The sequence below is a fragment of the Mauremys mutica genome, chromosome 6 (assembly GCF_020497125.1).
Source record: "Mauremys mutica isolate MM-2020 ecotype Southern chromosome 6, ASM2049712v1, whole genome shotgun sequence".
Classification (NCBI taxonomy): Eukaryota; Metazoa; Chordata; order Testudines; family Geoemydidae; genus Mauremys; species Mauremys mutica.
Window position 1 is genome coordinate 46,282,592 of NC_059077.1, and position 22,427 is coordinate 46,305,018.

The following is a 22,427-nucleotide window of genomic DNA, read 5'->3' on the forward strand; positions in this document are numbered from 1 at the left end:
AATCGCACCGAGTGTTATTGGTAACGTAAATGAGAACTCCCTTCCGGGACGCGCGCGCCCGTGAGGCTGGAAGACACTTCATTGCTCCGGATCCTGTAAACAGAGGGGAAGTGACGTTCCGGAGAACAATAACAACAACGCCAGTAACAATACCGAGGAGGAGCCGCCGCAGGTGAGACGGTCCGACCCCAGAGACCTGCCACGGCTCGCGCCTAGAGCTCCCTCCCCACCCCCTTCTTCGCCGTGCGAATAACGGTGACACCAGGCGCGCGGCCGAGTATTAAAGTGGCTGCGGGCGGTAGCGGGCCTGAGGTTCGCCCCGGGCAGCGTTGGGTGAGTCTCTGCCAGCGGCGTTGTCTTAATAAGGCAACAAAGGTTTCCGGAAATGAAGTGCACTTGTCACGTGGTGCTCTTGCTTGATTAACAGCTGGTTTAGAAGCCGTGGCCCAGCGAGCGCAACGTTTGTTCGGGATGTGGATCACGCTGCCATTAGCTGCTGTCTTTGCCGCTTCAAGCCTCGGGTTTATAGGAGGTCACCGCTTAAAATGAATGGGAAGCTGGAACTGGAGTAGAAACTGGTTGCTTGCTTAGTAAGCAGGACACCTTATAGCGATCAGCTGACTCCTATACTCAGGATCTGTAGTTGGTATCTGTGAGCTTACAGATAGATTTTAAGTGTTGGGTTATATATATGTCTATAGTCATAAATAACCAACATCTAGCCTACCTCCATAATACACTGCTGCAGATGTAATCATTGGAGGCAGTGATGCCAACTCCACCTTAGTATAATAAGGACCCCAGCACTCTGGACTGCCTTTCTGCCCCCGTCTGAAATAGCTTGGATTTACCATCTTTCAGTGCTTGTTTCATTTGACCTATGAAGAGAGTCAATTATTAAAAATTCTTGCCATTTTAGGGTCCCTGTACTTATGTTTACAATCTTTTTCCATCTTGTTTTCTTCCTTTTCCTTCCTACCTCATCTTTGTTCTTGCTGAAAAACTGAGTTACAGAAGACTCTGAATTTGGAGGAACTAAACATGTACTTCTGCACAGTCTAATTTACATAGAGACATTTTTAGTACCGATCGTGACAGTTTTTGAGTAGCTCATAAACATTAACAAATTAGGCTTTGTAATATGCCTGCAGGTTAGGGAAATATCCTTATTTTACGCAGACACAGGAAGACTTACATGAGTGACTTCCCAAAGATTACAAGAACTGGGAATGCCCTAACCCATAAACCATTCTTCCTCCCTATAGGATCTAGCACTTGGAGTTTATCATTTTTTTTTATTTATTTATTTTGAAAAAAGAAGGAGAAGACTGGAGTCCTGAACTCTGTTCTGGTTTAATAATAGTCTGGATTTTATCTACACAAGTTAGAGATTTGAATTAGTTCTGAATGTATTGCAGTTCACACACATTTCTTTTAGAGCAAATTAGCTTGAACAGATTTTCCTAGATAACAGTGAAAGGAATGGCCGCTTGTTTCACCTAACCCATAGTAACTCTGTTAAGATCTTAATTCTGCAAGGTGACATACAGTACAATAAAGGACAACAACTATTTCTTGCTAACTTGCTAATTGGAGCCTGTCTATGACAATTTAGGCTTTGATGTAGGATACAGTCCGATGAGATGTGAAGTCACCTAACTCGCATGGATCAGTGAATTATTATGCTTATTGAAATCCAAAAGCTTTGTTTAACAACATTGTGTCTAGTCCTGATATCCAAAAAAAAATTTTTTTGATTTACATTTTTGTAAGTTAATTGAGTTATAATAGTGTAAAACAACCATAAGTGGATCAGAATCAGACTTAATAATTGTGTTGCAGTTTCACTATAAACCAGCAGGCTACACTCAGGATTAGTTTGTTTTCTGAGACACACAGTCATGCTATGAGGAGGGGGGATGGGGGGGAATAAAACCAAATACTGAAACGGTACTGTTTTCCTGAACAATTTTCTTTTCTGTTCAAAGAAAAATTATTTCCTTCTGTATGTAGCCTTAGGCCCAAATCCTACAGTTCTTACTGAGGCAAAGCTCTTAATGAAGCCTACAAGATATGGCCCTATGAGGAGAAGCTTTTCTCAAGCTGCTTTAGAGCAAAGTTTATGCACTGTATAGAGTCAAAAAGACCAAGTTCCCCCCCCCCCCCCGCCCCTTCCCCGGGTATCTTTAATACAGAAATTAACAACAGAGTTCAGGTTAAGCCTTCTCCTGAGATGTGACTGATTCTAGGATTCCTACCTCACTACTGCTCTTGATTCTTTTTCTCTAATGAGTCACTTATGTCCACGTGGGACAAAGTGAACCACCTACCTCAATGAGTCATAAAATGCACCTACTGTAGTCCTTTCTTCCCAAGTATTCACTAAAAGGGTGAGTGTTTCAGGCAGGCACATAGTAATAAATCAGAGTTTCAAACTACACATTTTCAGTGCTTCCTCAAACCACGTTTTCCGTGTAATAGCTGGGGACAGCTAAATTATAGTCAAAGAAGCAAAATCCCTTGTTATCGACAATTTTATGTCTTATTTCTTTGCATTGAGCTGGCTGTAACCTTAGTAATTAAAAGGTCAAATCCTGAAATCCTTATTTAGGTACAATTGTTGTTTGCTTCAATTAGAATTTTGTTTGAATAAAAACTAAATAAAATCTAATACCGATTTTGTGATTTGGCCTGAAGTTTGTAGCCATAGTAACATAATTGCAGCTACTTTAAAGGAAGAAGTAATAATGTATTTTTATAGCATTATGAAGTTGTGACATTGTATTCAAACCTTAAGAATATTTGTGTTCAATTGTAGATTGTTCTGAAGTCCAGATCTCTTCAAAGACTGCTTGACTGGTTGGAAATTATGCTAGTAAACCACTACCAACTGGAAACCATGAAGCAACATTTTACATAATTGAGATTGAAATTATGGCATCTTCAACAAATCTAGATGTTGGGGCACAGATAATTGTGGAAGAGTGCACCAGCAGCTATAGTCTGTCTCACATGCCAGACATTAAAGTAGAGCATCAGCTTGACTCCACCACTGAAGAAGGCCCAGCTCAGAGTGTCGCCATGGGAATGAAATTCATTTTGCCTAATAGATTTGATATGAATGTCTGTTCTCGGTTTGTGAAGTCATTGAATGAAGAAGATAGTAAAAATATTCAAGACCAGGTCAACTCTGACCTTGAAGTGGCATCTGTCTTATTTAAAGGTTGAACTTTATGGTACAAGTTGTGTGTGGACTATCTTCCCCTTCTCCTCCCGCCCCCCCCCCCTTCACTTTTCAATATTTTTCTTTGCTTTTTATCCTCAAGATTATAGATCAATTCATATAGTTTCCTAACATTCTAGAGTGGTTTTAAAACTAAAAAACAAAGTTCAGGATGATTATGTCACTGTCTTCTATTTGCAAAAGATTGCATAGGGAAATATAAGTAGTGCAGTAACTCCCATTAAAGTCTTTGGAAAATTTTAGGTGCAGGAAGCAAGTTCCATTGCAAAGCATGCAAGCTGACTTGTAAAACTATCTTGCCTAGCCTATTGATGTTTAAATTATAGAAAATTGCTAATGATTAATTCCTTAACATTTCTGTTACACATCCAGTTCAAAAATGGTTTAATTCAAACCTCATTTCCCTCCTGAGAGTACATACGTATACATATCTTTCAGGCTTTTAAAAAAAAAAAAAAAAGGCAACAGGACTGAAGAAAAGTCATAAATGTACTTAGACCATGAGTCTACACTGAGGCAGATGTCTATATTTTTTTGAAAAATTAAACTACTGCCACATTGAGAATATAATCATCTTTTGATGGCTTAGTCCATAACCCTGCAATGTGTTGCACACAGGTAGACTCTTGCACCCACACAGTGCCCCACTGAAAGAATTGCAGGATCACTTGTTAGCTTTAATACACTTTTGGGGGAAGTTTAGAGAGTTTTCTCTTTTCCCTAATATTGATACAAACTTTTAAGTTATTTTGTCGCTGACAGTGGCCTCTTTTGATCTTGTTTTATCAGTATGATGCTGCTAGACCTGCAATCATTGCAATAATTGCCTTGTTGAGTCATTTTCACCTATTTTTGAAAGCGGTTAGTGATTCTGGGTCCAATTCTGTGAGCTGTTCCATGTGGGCAGACCCTAACACCTGTGTGTGCAGTCCCATTGAAGTAGAGGGGGGCTCTGTGCAGGCATTGGGCTGCTCACACAGAACAGCTTTCAGAACTAGGCTTATGTCTGTTACTTCTTAAATATCTGCGCTTTTAAACTTAATTTTCACATTTCTGTACTATATCAAACAATCAGTGATCAATCTTGTCATGGTGTTGAATCTAATCAATTTGCCATAATGAATACAAGCTTTGACTGGTTACGGGTTTCCATTTCCCCCCCTCTTGTATTTGGCTGCAGTTCAGCCACCAGGTTAGGGCATTTAACTTTGTAACCACAGCTGCAGCTATTTGACCTACAAGCAAAATGTAATTTTGCTTGAACTACATTTGCCCCAGGGTGTCACACTTTTTTTAATCAGTTCTCTTCCTGAATTTGCACTCAGAAGTTCTTTACAGTATGACTCCAGAGTTATTGGACCTGTTAATTAACCTCAAATCATTTAATTACTATTGCATACTAATGCCAAATCAATTCAGCCAGTAATGCAGCTTAATCCTAGTTATGACTTCCTACATTTAAAGTGTTTGGTTTGGTTTTGTTTTTTTAATTCTGTGGCTTCTAATCTAAGTTCCCAGAAGTAATATAGCCACTCCTAAGAATTGGAATCCAAAGGACAACGTCTATAATAGATCCTTTTAAATTACTGTTCCTATGCTCATCTAATGGAAAGCTAGGAAAATAAGCCCATGGAAAGTGCAGATAAAACATGGCATAGAGTGACCTTTAGGACTCTAGCTTCCCCACACTATAACAGCTAGTCATCAATTAATTTGGGAGGTCTCCATTTCTATTAGATCAATAGTCATAAGACATCATTCACAATGCAATTGTAGTTTTGCTAAAGAAATGGTGAAACTGTACCAATAAGGAAACATAGTTAATGTAGACACCTGGTAGAAAATTTTTATTATTTATCATCTTTGGATGATTGTAGGTCATATTCATCCCTAGAGCATCACTGATTTAGGGATGAATTTGGCCCTTTCACTTTATTATTCTGTACATGTAATTAATAGTGGAAAGAAATACATTCCATCACTCTTATTTAATGCAGGTTTTAAATATTCTATAACATTAACGTATCCTAGTTTGATTTAGAATCTGTAGCTTTCCTTTTAGCGTTCTTACAGTCACTAAAATCAATTATCTTTTCCCTGTTGAATTTAGCTGAATGCAACATCCATACTTCCCCTTCTCCTGGAATTCAAGTAAGACATGTCTACACCCCATCAACAACTAAACATTTTTCGCCCATAAAACAGTCAACTACTTTAACTAACAAACATAGGGGAAATGAGGTCTCTACAACACCTCTCCTTGTAAATTGTAAGTATTCTGTGGTATAGTAAATGTTGTGAGTTGTAAGTTAGATGTTTGACTTTTTCATTGGGACCTTTCATAGAATAATGCCAGAAGAGACCATTAGATCATCTAGCCTGACCTGCATAGCACAGGTCATAGAATTTCATCCATTCACTCTGTATTGAAGCCAATGAGTTATGCTTTAGCTAAGCACATCTTCAGGAAAAGTATCCAAGTCTTGAGCTGAAGACCTTGCAGACGACCTTTTTGATTCTTTGTAGTCTTTAAATGAAAGTACTTGATTTTTTTTAACCCTATTAATCTGTTATCAGTGTAGGTACAGCAAGTAGAACTTATTAATTAATGGGTAAGTGCCAACAATGTCCTGGATGTTATACAATAAATATTCAGGCAGTCTCTGCTCTGTAGTGATTATAATCAAGGAGACAGAAGATGCACTGACAGAGGAAGTTGTAAAATTATTTTTTTTAATGTAAACTGATAACCTAGTAGAGTTTTCACCTACAAATGGCCACAATTTGAAATCTTAAGCATACATCCCTCTTAAACTTAGAAGTTCAGTTATAAAATTTCCCCTTTCCTACTGGGCTAGTGAATACAGAGATATACCATACAATGCCCTTTTCTGAATAAAAGGTGTATCCTTTCTGAGAAATCAAACTAACAGTGAATAGGAATAGCACAATGGACATTTATTTAATGGACCACTGGCAAACAACACGAAGTGTTATCAATTAATATGTATAACTGTGGCCTTTCCCCAAGACAGAATGGTTGTACCCACAGTGAGCTTGACATAGGCAGACCCCCTGTGCCTGTACAAAGCACGTTGCAGGATTAAGGCCTTAAATGTTTGCTCTTAGATTATTAAAGCACTCTGCTGTAATAACTGATTCCATCCCCAAGTTTTTTTGGGGGGATGGGGTGGGGAGAGGGAGGTTAATGGAAATATTTTCCTCCCCGATATAAAAGTAGGTCATGTTGTGTATGCTTACAAAAGACTTGATCCAATGCTTATTGTACTCAATGGGAGTTATGCTATTGACTTCAACAAGCAGTCAACTAGATTCATACAGAACACTGTGTGACCCGTCACAGAGTATTTTGGATATTCTAATGCAACAAAGAGTTTGATAAGTGCTTGCAGCTTTCTTAAGTCTTAAAATAAGTAAGAATATTCCCTTTGTCTGACCATTATCAGCAGCAGGTCTCTATAAAAATTCAGTGCTGATGAAGCAACCTGAGATAAGCTTAAGAATTAAACAGAAAGGAAGGAACATTGGAGGAAACATTGGTTAATAGTTTCAAAACGGGAAAACACTGAGGACATGTTCATCAGTGATTTGGTATTTTTAATCTTTCTCCTTTAAACGTTCTTGAAGGCAATATAATCTTGATGGCAAAGTGACATTAAATTACAAGCCGGGTGGCAAGAAGCCATCTCATGGAGATATTGAGAACATAATAAAGTTTGTAATTCAACATCAGTGGAAAATATTTTGCCCTAATATGATAGAGAGTTGGTGGAAAAATGGAACCACTTTTAAGAAGACTGCAAACCTGATTCAGAAGTTAAGCTGACATCAGTATGAGCACTTCCTTTTGTCATTGGCTTCAGGTGGAGCAGGACCATGCCTTATGTGCACATAATACATCTTTGTGCTCTTTTTGCAGCTCTGTCAGTTCACCAGCTGGCTGCTCAAGGGGAAATGCTTTATTTGGCCACACGTATTGAACAAGGTGAGAGTCTGAGGGGCTTTAAACCTCATCTTTTCTTTGGAGGATTTTTAACCTTGTTACATGGGATTATATCCCCCAACATTCATCAGCTGCATAGAAAATCCCCCACAGATCTATCACAAACCCCATAAACTCATGATGGACATGGATTTTTTTTATATCTGTCTGTACTTTTAAAGATGTCGAGTTGCCCATCACTGCAGTTCGGGTGTGCAAAGTAACATTAGTCTTAATGGGAATTACATGTAAATCCTTTCTGTACTGAAGCAGGGGGAAAAAACCCTATAGACTGCATATAGATAAACTGTGAAAGTGAGATATGCAAAAATCTGCAAATTAGTTATGAGATGATTTAACTGTAGTGTTCTTTACTGCATTTATAGTCTGATACACTCACTTTAGTGGGAATTTGTATTTATATTCATAATTTTATCAGTTAACCTATACAGCATTATATTGTAGTTTCAGACGGCTCTTCACTGCTTATCATTCCAAATCTGAGTTATGCAATATCCTGCAGTGAAACTATTGTAATTTTATAATAGATATTATTTTCTGTAAAATAAACTGCGAAATAGCATCCACTGTACTGTACATCACTCCTTTTAAGTAATTATATTAGCGTGAATATGGATGACTCGCTGGCTGGCTCAACAGGCTATACAAGCATTTACATTAACTTCTCTGGTACGAATCTGGCCATTGTAGGCAGTCATTGAAAGTCATTACCATCTGACATCTGTTTGTTGGCCTAAGGCGGTGTTATGCTTGAATATACAAATTTGAAATTTGCTTTTTGTTGGCATTTATTCAAGTAAAACTGTCTCGCCTTTGTAGGAGGCAAAGGATTGGGAATCCAGAGAAAGCAAATTCATTTTTAAAAATTTGAGCATATATTTATTTAGATTTGACTAATGGTTTAAAAAAAAAAAAAAAAAAAAGTTACCCTTATAAGAGCTTTGGGCACCCTGACACCTAATTTATCTTACAACAATGTAAATATACTCAGCAGCATTGAAAAAACAAACATCCATCAGGAACAAATTAACTCAACTCATCCAGCCAATGAATCAGCTACAAAAACACACTTACCACCCCCCTTCATTTCTGGGAACACGCTTAACCCTCTGCACAGAACCCCAATCAAATACATGAAATTGCCAACTCTTTATTCTAGACCTTAGATTTACATGTTATTTATTTGAGAGACTAGAATGGCTCATTATCTTGGAAAAGCACATTTTAGATTGCCTAATAACTATTAATATGGAACGTTTGTTTATTTTGGGGGCATCTGCTGTACTATCTCCAAAAATATCCATAGCCAACATTATGGTTAAATGACCTGCAATATTTTAGTATAAAAATAAAGCTTTATTTGTGGAAATGTGAAAGTCATCAGAAGCTAGGTTTTCCTTCCCCCTCCCCCCACACAGAATAGATAAGTGTATTTCTGTCACTGTCAGGGTTAGATTTTGTATGTAAAATGTCAGGCCAGAGTGGACTTTATGGTAGAACTATAAACGCAGCTGTTCATAACAGAAATGTTGACACAACCTTTACTCTAACAGCACTTGCAGTACAGCAGCAAAAATGATCATTGAACTGTATTTTTCTTTTAAACAGAAAATGTAATCAACCATAAAGATGAAGAAGGTTTTACCCCTCTGATGTGGGCCGCAGCGCATGGGCAGATAGCAGTGGTAGAGTTTCTGCTTCAGAATGTAAGGAGAAAATACAGTTCTTCTCAAAATCTTTAGTTCATTTTATATTGCTAAGTTTAGAGATGTAGCATCTGCAAAAGTAGTAACATTAATTGCCCCACAAAGGGGAAATAAAAGGCAAATGTGGTAGGGGCACACTCCACTTTGGAGTTCTGTCTTATGTCAGTGCATAATGTCATTGGTATCCTGAGCTCCAGCACTTCCTGCAAGTATCTTCTGTGGCTCAGCCCTCCAGCCAAGTCGCATAAAGCTTAAATCCCCGTTGGGGTAACTAAAAGGTCCAAATGAAAATCCAAACAAATCTGAATAAAGTTCTTGCTACATTCAGCTACTGAAGTCTTCTGCTTACAAATTCTATCTCAGGGCCACCCCACAGGAGCCTACTCTACTCCCTTTGGGTGTCTTTGGGACTACCCCCCACCCCTCCATCCCTGTGGGTTTCTGTCTGTAGTAGAGTTCTGCTGCCTCTGTAGTCTCTCTCAGACCCCAGCTGCAGCTCTAATCACTCTAACTCTAGTGCACCAGGCTGGGATCACTAATTGCCCTTTCGGGGCAAGTCTGAGCCCAGCTTGCCTTAAAGGGCCCTCTAGCCTGTGACAGTAAGGTTTCTAAATAGGACTGGTAACACCTTTTTTTTTTTTTTTTGTTCCCTTCAGGGTGCAGATGCTCAGATTTTGGGGAAAGGGCGAGAAAGTGCACTCTCATTGGCCTGTAGTAAGGGATACACAGATATTGTCAAAATGCTGCTTGATTGTGGAGTTGATGTAAACGAGTATGACTGGGTAAGTCTGTCACTGGAGTGTACATTATCTTAGTGTGCATTGGTCAGAAATTTGCTCCTAACTCTAGAACAGACATGGATTTGAAAACCATATTAAGTTTTCAGAAATGTAAGCTTGGAAAACCTAGGACATGGTGTACTAATTGATTGTCCCTGGGAGGACTTTTTTGTACAGGACCAAGAGAGTTTTTTCAGGTCTCCGTGGCCAACTGTAGTCTCTTGGTGGTATGGATGGGGAGTGTCTTCTAAGCCGAAATAGGAGGGCTAGATGAGATTGTTCCTGGGCTCACATGATGGCTGTGAATCAGGGACCTTAAGTGTTTGTCCTCACACCCCAGGACTTACTATGGACCTTTTGGAAAGGTGAAATGTTTGTTTTTCTCCAAACTAGTGGGGTGTTCCCTACCCAGGTCTTCTTGCCACAGAAGAACTTTGCTATATCAGTACTTACTATAGAAGAGTTCCTTATGCAGAAAATTACAGAGAATTACTTATGATATTATTAGCACAGGGGAGGGCTACTCCCTGAAGCCAGGAAAAAATATCTCTGGGACGAGGGCAAAATCTGAGGTAACCTTTAAAATGCAGTTGCTTTTAGAAGACAGAAACTGGCCTTTGACTCTTGTGAATTTTGCATTTCAAAGGAGATGTCATTGATTAAACTGCACTGTCAGAAACATAAGGGCAAAAAAGCCAGTATGATTACATAACAGAGAAAGGGTCTAAGTTAAAAAAGTATTCACTTACTCAATTTTCCCTTTTTTAACATAAATGTCAAGTTAATCAATTTTTATGGTGTGATGAATCTTACTGTTGAATTATTTACATTTCACCATAAGGATTCCTTTAGAACAATGGCAGCAGTACAAAATATAAATAAGAGAGATGAGAATGTATTTCAGGTTAATAGTCACATTTGAAAAGGTTTCAGTTTTCAGATTTTGAATTTATAGACAGTTTTCTAAAGTGGCTGGAATTTACATACGTGATGAGTGCTTCAGAAGATTTTGTACAAGTTAAATATTTTTCCATATTAATGCAGTAAAAATGTCTGTTGCCACTTTATTTATATTGCATCAACAGTGTGCTCAGTACTAAGCAATAGCAGTAAAAACAGTGATCCAGAATTGAGGTGTGGATTGGTTAATTTGTGCCACTCTGGAGTCTGGGCATGGAACTGGCATAACCAGCCCTTGTGATCACCCCTTGTGTAGGAGTTGATCTGCTAATTCCTGCTCTTTGGGCTGTTGGCAATTGCTATAATTTAGAACAGCCTTCATGGAAACACAAACAATTTGGGCCAGTTTCTGCCTTGAAGAGTCTACAAACTTCAGGTTCTGCAGTCTGACCCACAGAGACAGATTTGCCCATGCAAAGCTCCTTTCACTTCACTAGGACTCCTCACAGGGACAGGGGTCTGCAGACACAACCCACTTCCAGGATTGTGGCCTAAAATAGACCCATAGAAGATGGGGGACACAGAAAACCATAGTTGGAGAAGAGCTGGTGACCTTTTCATTGCACATTATGACCCCTGTTATCTGAAGGACTCACATATGTGTACTACTTATTATCAGGGGGGAATTACAGATACAGTCTGTTCAGTTTTTGAACTAGCTACATGAACTCCAGCTATTAAAGACTGTAAGTCTTTTTTCTCCTTTTGCAGAATGGAGGGACACCTCTTCTATATGCAGTACATGGAAACCATGTGAAATGTGTAAAAATTCTCTTAGGTGAGCACATTAAGGATAACATTAAGAAATCAAACCTAAAATAATTTTATTATTGATAATGATAAACTACTAATTATCAGAATAATTTAGGGATTTTGTTCCTTCTATTTTACATAGAAAATGGTGCTGATCCAACTATTGAGACAGATTCTGGCTATAATTCCATGGATTTGGCTGTGGCTTTAGGCCATCGGAGCGGTAAGGATTTAGAGCCCTTTACGTTTGGCTGTTTTTATTGCAGTTTGTTTATGTAGTTACAGTAACAGTGTTTTACACATGTAAGAAGATAAAAGTCCCTGTCCCAAAATAGTTTTAGATTGCTAAATCTGTTAGGGCTGTTGTTTTCAGTTGATTATGGGCTAGTTAAACATCTTAATTATGTAAATATTAATTGACTAAACTCACGTTGTTTTATTTGCTTGACTTGTGCTTTCAAAATCTATTAAAATGTTAGCTCTAGCAGCACGCACTGTGTACATCTTACAATATGTAATTTAGAGGACAGACCTGGATTGTTCAAGGAACTAGTAACAGGTCTTTCACCTCTAGTTCACGAGCCCAGGTCAGTAGTGAAAGAGAGTCACTGTTCTTGAGCCATGTCTTTAGGCACAGTTGGGAGTGTATCTAATTTACAAACTCCTTTGTCTATGTGGAGACAAATGTACCAGAGAGAGGATTTATTCTAGGAGAGGGCAGGCAGTGACACTACTACCCCCTCCATCCTGAAGGGTTTGGCCATAGGAAGACAGCGTTAAACCGTGTGTTGGGATACACAGGAGCCCTGTCTGCTGAGGCTGCTCTCCCTCTCCCGGCAGCCTTTCAGCCTGGGGTCCAGCTTTCTCTGAGAGGGAGACATTGTTGTTCGGTTTTTTGAGCACTTGGGCCAGGCATCTGCTCTCACGTACATTAAATAGTCACAGGATTCTTGGACTTACCTCTGTGAACTATTTGAAATTGTTTGTATTTTCATCTAAAACCACAAACATTTCCTGGGGGTAGAGGGCATTTCTTCCGGGGTCCTGCATGGTTGTACAGAGTCAAAAAGGGGCCTCTTCAGTGGTGACCCTGGCTTCTGAACCATGTGAAATCTTTGGTTTTTTTAAACCCTGAAGTGAATAAAAAATGATAAGCCTACCCAGGCATGTAACTGCTGCAAGCCCCTGGGCTTATGTTGGAATTGATAACTTCATGGATGGCTCAGATGTGGAACCCATAGCGGGTTCAGTGTGTAAATTCTGAACACTGAGGAAAATCACTACAAAGTTTCCAACAGTGACTATGATTTTACCCCCTAGTACTCACATGCTCTCCACTTCTAGGTTAGAATCCCCCATACCCTACCTTAACCTATCCCATCTACATTTCCAAACCAGGCCACAGACCAGGGCTTCCTCCCATGCTCACTCAACATACTGGCCCTCTGTTAGTGTATTTATTGTTTTGCATTATATGATGTTTTAATTTTCATAGGTGATACAAATCCATAGTGCATTAGTTCGTCTTGTACAATCATCTAATCAAAATAAACAAGTCAGCATCTAGCAGTAAAATACAAGAACAGTAGTGATTTGGAAATCATTGAACAGTAATTAACTAGGTTGTTTCTCCACTTTAGTTCAACAGGTTATTGAGGCTCATTTATTGCAGCTCCTTCAAAATATCAAGGAGTAATGGCCTGCTGTTAATAGAAAATTGTTCCAGGCCTGAAGATTTGGACTGTGTTTTAGCCCCACAATCAGTGATAAAGGCTTGTTAACTTATTTAACTTTATCTCAGTGAAAATATTTGCTGGTTTTAGTCAGATTTTAGTATACTTTATGTATTTCACTGATGTTCATAGACATCTCTGATCATTGATCCTTTTGTAAATGTATTTTATGTAAATTTTAAAAAATTTAATCGGTGTGTGTTGCATGAAAACCTTGAATAAAAATATAATTATAGCAGCATAAATGTTCACATTAAGTACAGTAGTTCACTTTCTACAGAGTATTCCACTAGGTTGTGTCAATGATATGGTATCCACATAGACTTCGTTTTAGATTTTTAGGTGTGTACCACAGAAGATAAGTGTCTTTATTGTTTATAGGACAAAAAAAGTGCACAATGTGTGGTTGTTTACAAATTCTTATGCAGTTGAATTAAAATACTTTGTCAATTTCTGTATTTGTCTGATTAAACTGTTTTTTGGGGGGGGGGAAAGCAATTCGGCATTGGGAGCTCAATTCCGCTCAGTAGTTTGCCCCAAAGGATTTAAGGACCTAAATCAGAAACAGACTCTCTGCTCTGCTGCTTTTTTGCCAGTCAGGTGGTGCAGAGACAGCATCCCCTTAGCTGGGATTCCCCTGGCGTTGGGGAGTCCCCAGCAGTCTTATACCCAGCATACCTGGCTCCTAAACCACCCTCTTCAGAGTGCCTGGCATAGTGGATGTCAGTGATCGGTGGGGCAGGGGGGAGAAGAGTACCTAGAGAGCACTGTATCTCAGCCAGCTATTTTCAGCTGAGATAGTCCCTTGAGTATCTCCTTGCCAGCTGATGCAGATTTAGAGCAGTCATTAGGCCAATTTAACCTGCACTGGGGAAAGGCAGAGAATCAGGAAGGGTGACTGGCTCCCTGGTAGGCTCCCCTCTGCTTTGCCAAGTCTAAACTCAAAAAGGCAAAGAATGTGATTCTTTATCTTTGCACAAACAACAAATCAGCTTCTGAAACAGAATGTTAGAGTGTTATGGATTCTTAGCACTGTTTTTCCACTACATGTCCCTTACACTATGCTGTTTAAGAATTATCCTCAAAAATATAACAGGATGAAATTAACACCACGTAAAATGTCAGAACAAAGGGCTTGGGAAGGCCCATGGACCCCCAGACTAGTCCTTGGGTCAGAGCCAGAGATATAATAAAATACAAAATACTGGTTTCATTGTTTCAAAGTGAATGAAACAACCAGGGGGCAAATTTAAATAGCTACATGAATTTAGCTTGAATTCGGGCCCAATTCTCCCCTAACTTACACTGTACCTTCACTGAGGTTATACCAGGTGTAAGTCAGGGCAGAATTTTGGTTGCTAGGAAAGCCAGTTAAACATCTGTGACAGTGAGTTCTCTTTCGGAGAGTCAAAACCTTAGAGTGAACCATAAAGAAGGAGCTTTGAACAGAAGAATGTCATTGATCTTCATGGTTTGCTAAAATCCTAGCTAACGCTGACTGAGCATTATTATTATGTGTACCACTTCATCTTTCAACATCTTTAACTGCCCTTTTTCTTATGTGGGTGAGGTCACGACCTTCTCTCTCTAATATCCTGGGACCAACACAGCTACAACTACAGTACATACTTTTTCTTACGTAGCATTTATATCTCTTGCATCCCATCACGGCTCTAGTTAAATTGTATATATTCATCAAGTAAAAAGAACACCAAATCTGAGGTCGAGGGGGGAGGAAGGTAAAAATGTTCTATTATAATTTTTAGAAATATATTAGCAAGTTTTTAAATCTATCTATTGCTTGTAATGTGAGTAAACTCTTTAATAATAATAATAATAAAAAGCCTGAAGTAGATGGTAATTATTGTAGAATTGCAATATTGGAAATATTTAGATGTAATAGCCTTTGTGGGGAAGTTAACTGATGTTTAAAGTTGTTTTTAATTTGTTTTCATGTCTGTTTATACAATGTGTATATATACTGGAAACATTTTTTTTCTTGAAATTAATGGTTTTATGATCTGTCAAATACTTCATTTCAAATATATTTCATGTATATATGGCATATAAATATGTATAAAGAACAAAAAAATCCTTTTTCCTGTGGATTTATATAATAGAAAGCGGGTCACTTAAAGTATAAGCATTCAATAGCTGTTTCACATTTTGTTTTAACCTTCAGTTGGTACTGAATAAATTTAATGGATATAAATTAATTTATTGCCATCCAATAGTTTTGAAATGTGATTTCACCTAACTTGGATTTTCAGATTGGGTGGATAAAAGATAGAATAAATGGAAAGAAACGAAGTAGGAAAAACTATTTGTCTTCTCCTTTTTGCTGTAGAATTTCAAACCATTTTGTGGGCTCTACAGTGATGTGTCATACAAATGCCTCTGAATAAAGTTGAAAATGTTCATCTTTAGAAAGTTACCTATTTTCTGAAGTCAGGAGCACTTTCTGTAGCTTGACCTTTTGCTGTTAGAGCAATGCAACTGGAATTGAAGTTCACTCAGTAGCCATTGTGATGGCACTATAGGGAATAGATAAGTGTTTCATGAACTATGATTCTAGCATCCTGGGGGAGGCTCAGTCAAGAGCAGGAGAACTGGGAAGGGAGAGTTTAAGTGGGAGGGGGGGGAGCTCTTCTACCTTTATTGTTCTGTTTTCATTTGAGTCAAAAAAAAGTGCAGACATCTGTTACTGTTCTGTATTCAACAGGGTGGCCTAGTCCACATGTAAGTGCACTCTTTTATTGGTGTAAACACTACTTAGTATAAAAATACAATAGTGGTACAAAATACAAAAGGGTTTGTTTTGTACCTTAAAGGAGGAAAATTGGAACAAGCTGAGAAACCCTGATACAATTGCTAACATTCCAAAAGTTAGGCCACCGCACTAGCTTTGATGGAATAAATGACTTCTTTAGCCTTCATCTTCTGAGTCATATGGTTTTGATGGTACTACTGGTTACCTGTGAGCCAGACCCTGGGTTTGAATATAGATGTATCTTATGATTGGGCCATAGGACTGGGAAATGAGAAGGTTCTTAATTTTGATTGCAGCTCTTAGGCCGACTCCCTCTGTGACTTTGGCCAAGTCACTTGATCTCTCTTCTTCAGTCTCTTCCTATGGGAAATGAAAATAATGCTTCCCTACTTACCTCACAAGGATGCTGAAATGCTCTGAAAATGAAGGATTTCTTTCTTCTTTTCAGTGTAAATCAACAAGAACTCCAGTGAAATTAATGGAGTAAAGCTGGTGTGAGAGAGTAGCAAATCAAGCTCAAAACATATTTTTGTTGGAAAATGCCGATTCATCAAAACTGAAACCTTTCATGGGAAAAGGTTGGTGTTGATGAATTTCCCATTTCAATACATTTTGGACTTTCTTTTTAAATTGTCAATATCCCATTTTGGCATTTTTGAAAGAAAAAGTTCAATTTTTGGTTGAACACAACCTGTTTTTTTTTTCATTATTTAATTTATTATAATTAAGAAAAAATGTAAAATTTTAAAAGGTCAAAATCTAAAGGAAATGTGAAAATTATTGAAACAAAAATGTTTTGACTGACCCATTCCAAAAAACTTTTTGGATTTTTGGTGTGCAAAAATGTTCAAGTTTTTAACATTCCATCCTGATGTAAGAGAAGGTTTTGTTTTTTATATCAGATTCTCATGGCACAAGAAAAACAATTTCCCTGCACAGTTTTACCAAGTGTTATATTCAGTGTTGCCACTCTGCATTTGTTAGTCAAAAATGTTTTTTCACAGAAAAATTGATTTTTTTTTGCAGAAGAAATTCAAAAAACCCAAATATATCTATTTGAAAATACTCCCATGGTGTATCACAGGAATTGTAATTCAGGAGCCTTATGCTCCAAGTCTCCTCTACATGCTGAGCTCCCTGGTTAGACTGTTCCCCATGGTACACCACAGTCTCACATATTGAGAAGTGAAGTGGTGTATATTGGGAGTCCCTGACCCTGGTGTATCATGGGACACAGTCTGGTCAGGGTATCCAGCCTATACAGGAGAACATTTGCCTCGTATCCCCAAACTACAACTCCCATGAGGCCCTGGAGCTGCATTTCCAAGTTGAAATATTTTGATTTTCAGATAAAATATTTCAATTTTGGGGCATTTGTTTTTCTGACAAAAAGATCAACATTTTCCTTGGAAAGTAGACAATTTGCAAAAAAAAGTTCAGTAAAAATCCCAGTTTTCTGATAAGTTTCAACAGAAAATTTTTGACCAGCCCTACTCTGCATACCATGGGCTTGTTACCACCAGAGCAGCTCTTACATCCTAGATGTATTACAGTCTGCCTCACAAAGGACAGACTGCTTTTTACACTTTTATGTGGTGCAGTATCTAATACATTTCCAAAGCGGTGTAAAGCCTTTCTCCTGTTCATTCATGTTTCCAAGTTGCAGTGTATTGTGATCTACTTTGTGGAGGGCACATAATAAATTAATTAGAACTAAAATTACGTGACTGCAATACATTGACAGCTGCTACTTTGTTAGTGACAGGCTTAGATCCCTTGGCAACGGAAGACAGCCTTGAGTGATCTTAAAGACAGGCTAATGAAAGACAAAGAAAAAAGTGAAGCTCTGTTCATGTAATGCAGCAGTGAAGACAGTATGAGTTACATCAACTAAAAATTGAAAATTAACACTTCTGCTTTGAGTGTCATTTCAAGAGTTAATGGTCTAGATAGGGGAACTGTTGTTTGACTTGTGGTCATGATTAGAGAAAGGGGCAGCAGTGGTGAGAGAAGGCAGAGCTGATGGAAAGATGAAAAATAAAGAATAACCTCAAATAAAACACTTTAAATATTTACACTATTAAAAAATAAGGTCTGTTCATTTAATAGTCCTCATAAGAGAATATAAATAGATACACAATTTACATAGCAAGATATTACAATCCTGTGAAGAGAGTTTTATACAAAAGATGAAATTTAAGAACTTGTTTTTCTGAAATCCATATGCATCTCCCTGTGGTAGCTTGTAGTGATTGGCAGGCCCAAAGAAACCATGTAGTCTTTTAGCAGATGTGAATTAGAGCCAGTGCTCCATCCAGTCCCGTGTCTGCCTCTGACCAGAGCCAGTAACACATGCTTCAGAAGGAGATGCAAGAATCTCTATAATGACTAATGGGGGTTGGGGGGAATCTGTCTATTAGGGAAATTTCTTCTCAACCACAAGAAATGGAAATAACTTTATTATTTAGCATCCAAAGTGTGCTAGGCACTTTATAAAACTGCAAGGTAGTATATATAACCCTGCTGCTTCTCCTCTGCTATGGGGCCCTGCATTCTTGACTCCACTCTGTTGCGCTCTCGGTCCATCAGCCTCCCAGTCTGAATTCCTTACTTGTGCTTATGAGACAGGTACACGCAACCAGCCAAACAGAAGACACTGCCAAAGTTTAAGGAGCCAAAGGTAGTCTCTGGGGCTTCCCCTTGTGTCCTTAAGCAACGCCTGTTGCTGCCTGGAGTGAGCCCGTATGGGTATGTCTGCACAAGCCTCCTAGCTGAGGTAGACAGGTACATCGCACTAGTGGGGCTCAAGCTGGGACACTACAAACATCTGTGTGGACTGTGCGGCTCTGGCAGAGACTTGGACTAGCCACCTGCGCTCAAGCCTGGGGGGATGTGACATTATCTAATTAGAATATGACCACGCAAATCATTGTTGCTACCCCACTGTTATATAATTGCAACGAATCTTATACAAACTGTAGTACATGGCCAGAAAGGGTTAAGCATCCTGCAGGCTAAATGACCCAGAGTCAACCTGTAGAGCCATGTTAGAAAAGTATATAAATGGTAATTAGGGCCACTCCATGTTAGATAGGCTAGAACTTCGAAGTTCAAACCTGTATTGTTAGAGAATTGGAGGTGATACTAATTGTGTGTGTATTTATATCATGTTAGATGTTAGCCGTGTAAACAAACAGTTCCTGTGTGTCACTATAGCTATTAATTCAGCGATCAAAAGGAAATATTAACATTTAAATGAACTGTAAACATAGTAAATCACTGTATTCCTCTCTTTGAAATGTATAGCAAATCACCTGAGAATGGTGGAAAACAGGCAATTGCCTTATGTTTAGCCATGTAGCTAATTATTGGTGATGCTTAGGAAAAAGGCTATTTCAACGTCTCCGTAATTGCCTATTGTGGCCTGAGGATTCCGAGCTGTCAAAGAAGACCTAGAACAGTACAAGAATGTCTGAGGTCCTGATCCTTTTTATCTCAGATCTGCTTGATGCTTCATGCAGGGGAAGCTTAAGCCAAAAGGCTGAGCTCTCCAGTCCTAACCTGGAATCACCCTGAATATAAACATTGGACTATAACCTATGAACTAATTATGAAAGGACTCTTTGCAACTACAAAGCTCACCATCTCTACTATGAATCTGAATCTCAAGAACTGTACTCATGTCTGTATGTATATGGTTCTTTTAACCAATACCCTCTCTCTTTTCTTTTTTAATACATTTTAGTTTAGTTAATAAGAATTGGCTGTAAGCATGTATTTGGGTAAGAGATGGAATATTCATTAACCTGGGAGATAATGTGTCTGATCCTTTGGGATTGGTAGAACTTTCTTATATTATGAATAAAATTTTCAGTAATCCTCATCATATTTGACTTGGGTGTCTGGGTTGCTTTAAGGCAGGGGTTCTCAAACTGGGGGTCGTGAGGTTATTACATGGGGGGTCACGAGCTATCAGCCTCCACCCCAAACCCCACTTTGCCTCCAGCTTTTATAATGGTGTTAAATATATTTAAAAGTATTTTTAATTTATAGAGGGGGTCGCACTCAGAGGCTTGCTATGTGAAAGGGGTTACCAGTACAAAAGTTTGAGAATCACTGCTTTAAGGCTTCTAGGTAACCACTAAGGTATTACAGAAGCTGTTTTGTGCTGGTTTGTTAAATCTAAGTATTGGAATATTCACCAGCTTTGGGGATTGTCTGCCCCATTCTTTGCAGTTCACCCTAACTGAGTAACTCCAGTGTGGCCCCCCCAGGACTCTGGTCACAGGGAGTTGAGCCGCCTAGCCTGAATCACTGCTGGAGCCTCAACATCCACACTGATAATTTTAGTGCACTATCTCAAGCCCTGCTAGCATGAGTCTGTCTACTTGAGCTGGGAGGCTTGCTCCCACCTGCAATGTGAACATACCCTTTGTGGGGCCAGCTGGGAGTTGGAGGCAGGTTCTGGCTACATAACCTCTCCTACCCTTTCCCCACCACCATGTCTCATGCCTCCTGGGCCTCTTGAGACAGCCGGCCTTTCATTCCCCCAGTGCAAATAATGCAATTGAGCTTAGCCTTTGCATGTGGGGGAAAGGTGGCTCCTGGCTCCCCTGCGTGTGCCCTCATGCACAGGCCAATCACAATTTGGCCCTAAATTAGACATAAAACAACCTGGGATGACAGACAAAGGGTCACAACAGGGTCAGATTAGAGATACTTCTTATTCCATTTGCATTTTACTAGTTTGTTTTTTTATTTTGTCTACATCTGGGGGCAAAACCAAGACAGAGGCTGGGAGTGGATGTCAGTGATGAAATGGCAAGGCACACTACAGCACTGTATGATTGCTGGCAAGTCTCTCTCTAAAGTTTGGTTGTTAAAGACCTGTACTAGAAAAGGGCCCTGCTCTTACTGGAGCCAGGTGGGCACTTTGTCATTTGGCTTCAATGGGAGCAGCAGAAGATACAAAATTCTCTCCTGTTAGCTTCCTTTGACTCATTCATCCATCCACTCCCAGCTTGGTGTGCTCTTTCACAACCCTAGGGGAGGCAGGGATAGCTCAGTGGTTTGAGCATTGGCCTGCTAAACCCAGGGTTGTGAGTTCAATCCTTGAGAGGGCCATTTAGGCATTGGTTCTCCTTTGAGCAGGGGGTTGGACTAGATGATCTCCTGAGGTCCCTTCCAACCCTAATAATCTATGATTCATGTACCCTATACTCTTCAAAAAGCTCCCAATTAATGTATTCTAAACTCCCCTCTCTCCTACACTTGAGGGTGACCATATATAAGGTCCTACTTCATTCACAATATTGTGAAAATTGCAAATTCCACAATATTAGGTTTTCACCACAATTTTGTTTTAAATGAGCTTACTTTGCCCAGTTCACAATTTTGCACACATTTTGAGGTTTGCAACACACACTTTGCCCCCCATTAGTACATTAAAATGATCTTGGACAGTTTGGGGATTCACCTGCAGTTGTACAGCATTGTCCAGAGAGAGCAAAGGGATCACTTTTGATCTTGCCTAATTCTGTGGAGGCCGAGCATGCAGTATTTTGGTACGGACAAGTTTTCACAAAGGAAAGACAGGGCATGAAGGAAACCACTGCAGCAGAGCGTACTGCACGAACATTCAATTCCTGAAAAATGTAAATGGCTGAAGTGACTGGGCTCAATTTCTACAGCAGTTGTGTTAAGACTTTTAGTCTTCTGAATTTTATATTGTACTGGTCATTTTTTTAATGAATGTAATATAGATGCACCAAATTGTCTGGTTATCAAAAAATTTCACAGGTATAACAATAGTTAAGTGTTTATATCATTCCAGCAATTTTTTCTTAAGCAAATAAGTCTAGTGTGGCTTTTCCAAATTACCTCTATTAATAAAGGTCCATTATTACTTATCTCCGATTTTCCATGTCTTGTCTGCAACTCAGCTGCAATTATTTGAAGATCATCCCATGATTCAGGTGGGGTCTTAACCATATACCATTTTCTTCATGGTGCTTGCTGCTTGGTGTTTTTGGTAGGGATGTGGCTGAACAGAGAGGGACTGAAGCCAGCATTTGCTGCTCTGCAGCCTTCTTCCCCTTCACCCTTGTGTGGATTTTCCATCATGTTTTTGAACCTATCAGCATGCTGTGCTGTTACTCCTCCTTCCCCGCAACCAAGGATAGGTTTGGTATGGGTGGGGAGCCAATGGGAATCCTGCAGCACAGTATCAGGCTTCCACATTGTCTTGAGATCCAGGATGGGAGACCACAACCCTTGGCCATACCAGTGGGAGTAGGCTGTGTTCCAAAGGGCTGATGCAAAGGAAAACTCGTGAGTCCCACTCCCTGGCCATTCTGCGGTCTCTCATGTAGAGATGATCTAGCTCTCTGCGTGTAGCTAATTCAAACCATTTGTGTACAAATGTTATCCAGGTCTGAAGAAACATGCTGATTACGGAT

The 22,427-nt window shown here is 39.2% G+C and overlaps 1 protein-coding gene across 3 annotated transcripts; it reads left to right on the forward strand.

Moving 5' to 3' along the window:
• The first annotated feature begins 1 nt into the window (after position 1).
• On the forward strand, positions 2-13,657 carry ANKRA2 (ankyrin repeat family A member 2). Of its 3 annotated transcripts, none has more exons than XM_045021453.1 (9): positions 2-172; positions 2,819-3,223; positions 5,355-5,513; positions 7,185-7,250; positions 8,877-8,974; positions 9,631-9,756; positions 11,425-11,491; positions 11,609-11,689; positions 13,107-13,657. In XM_045021453.1, the coding sequence occupies exons 2-9, from the start codon at positions 2,935-2,937 to the stop codon at positions 13,160-13,162; spliced, it is 942 nt and encodes a 313-aa protein (XP_044877388.1). In that variant the 5' UTR covers positions 2-172; positions 2,819-2,934; the 3' UTR covers positions 13,163-13,657. The 3 variants fall into 3 exon arrangements, with proteins under 3 accessions (XP_044877388.1, XP_044877390.1, XP_044877391.1); XM_045021455.1 differs by lacking the exon at positions 2-172 and adding an exon at positions 179-333; XM_045021456.1 differs by lacking the exon at positions 2-172 and adding an exon at positions 469-590.
• Positions 13,658-22,427: the final 8,770 nt, after the last annotated feature.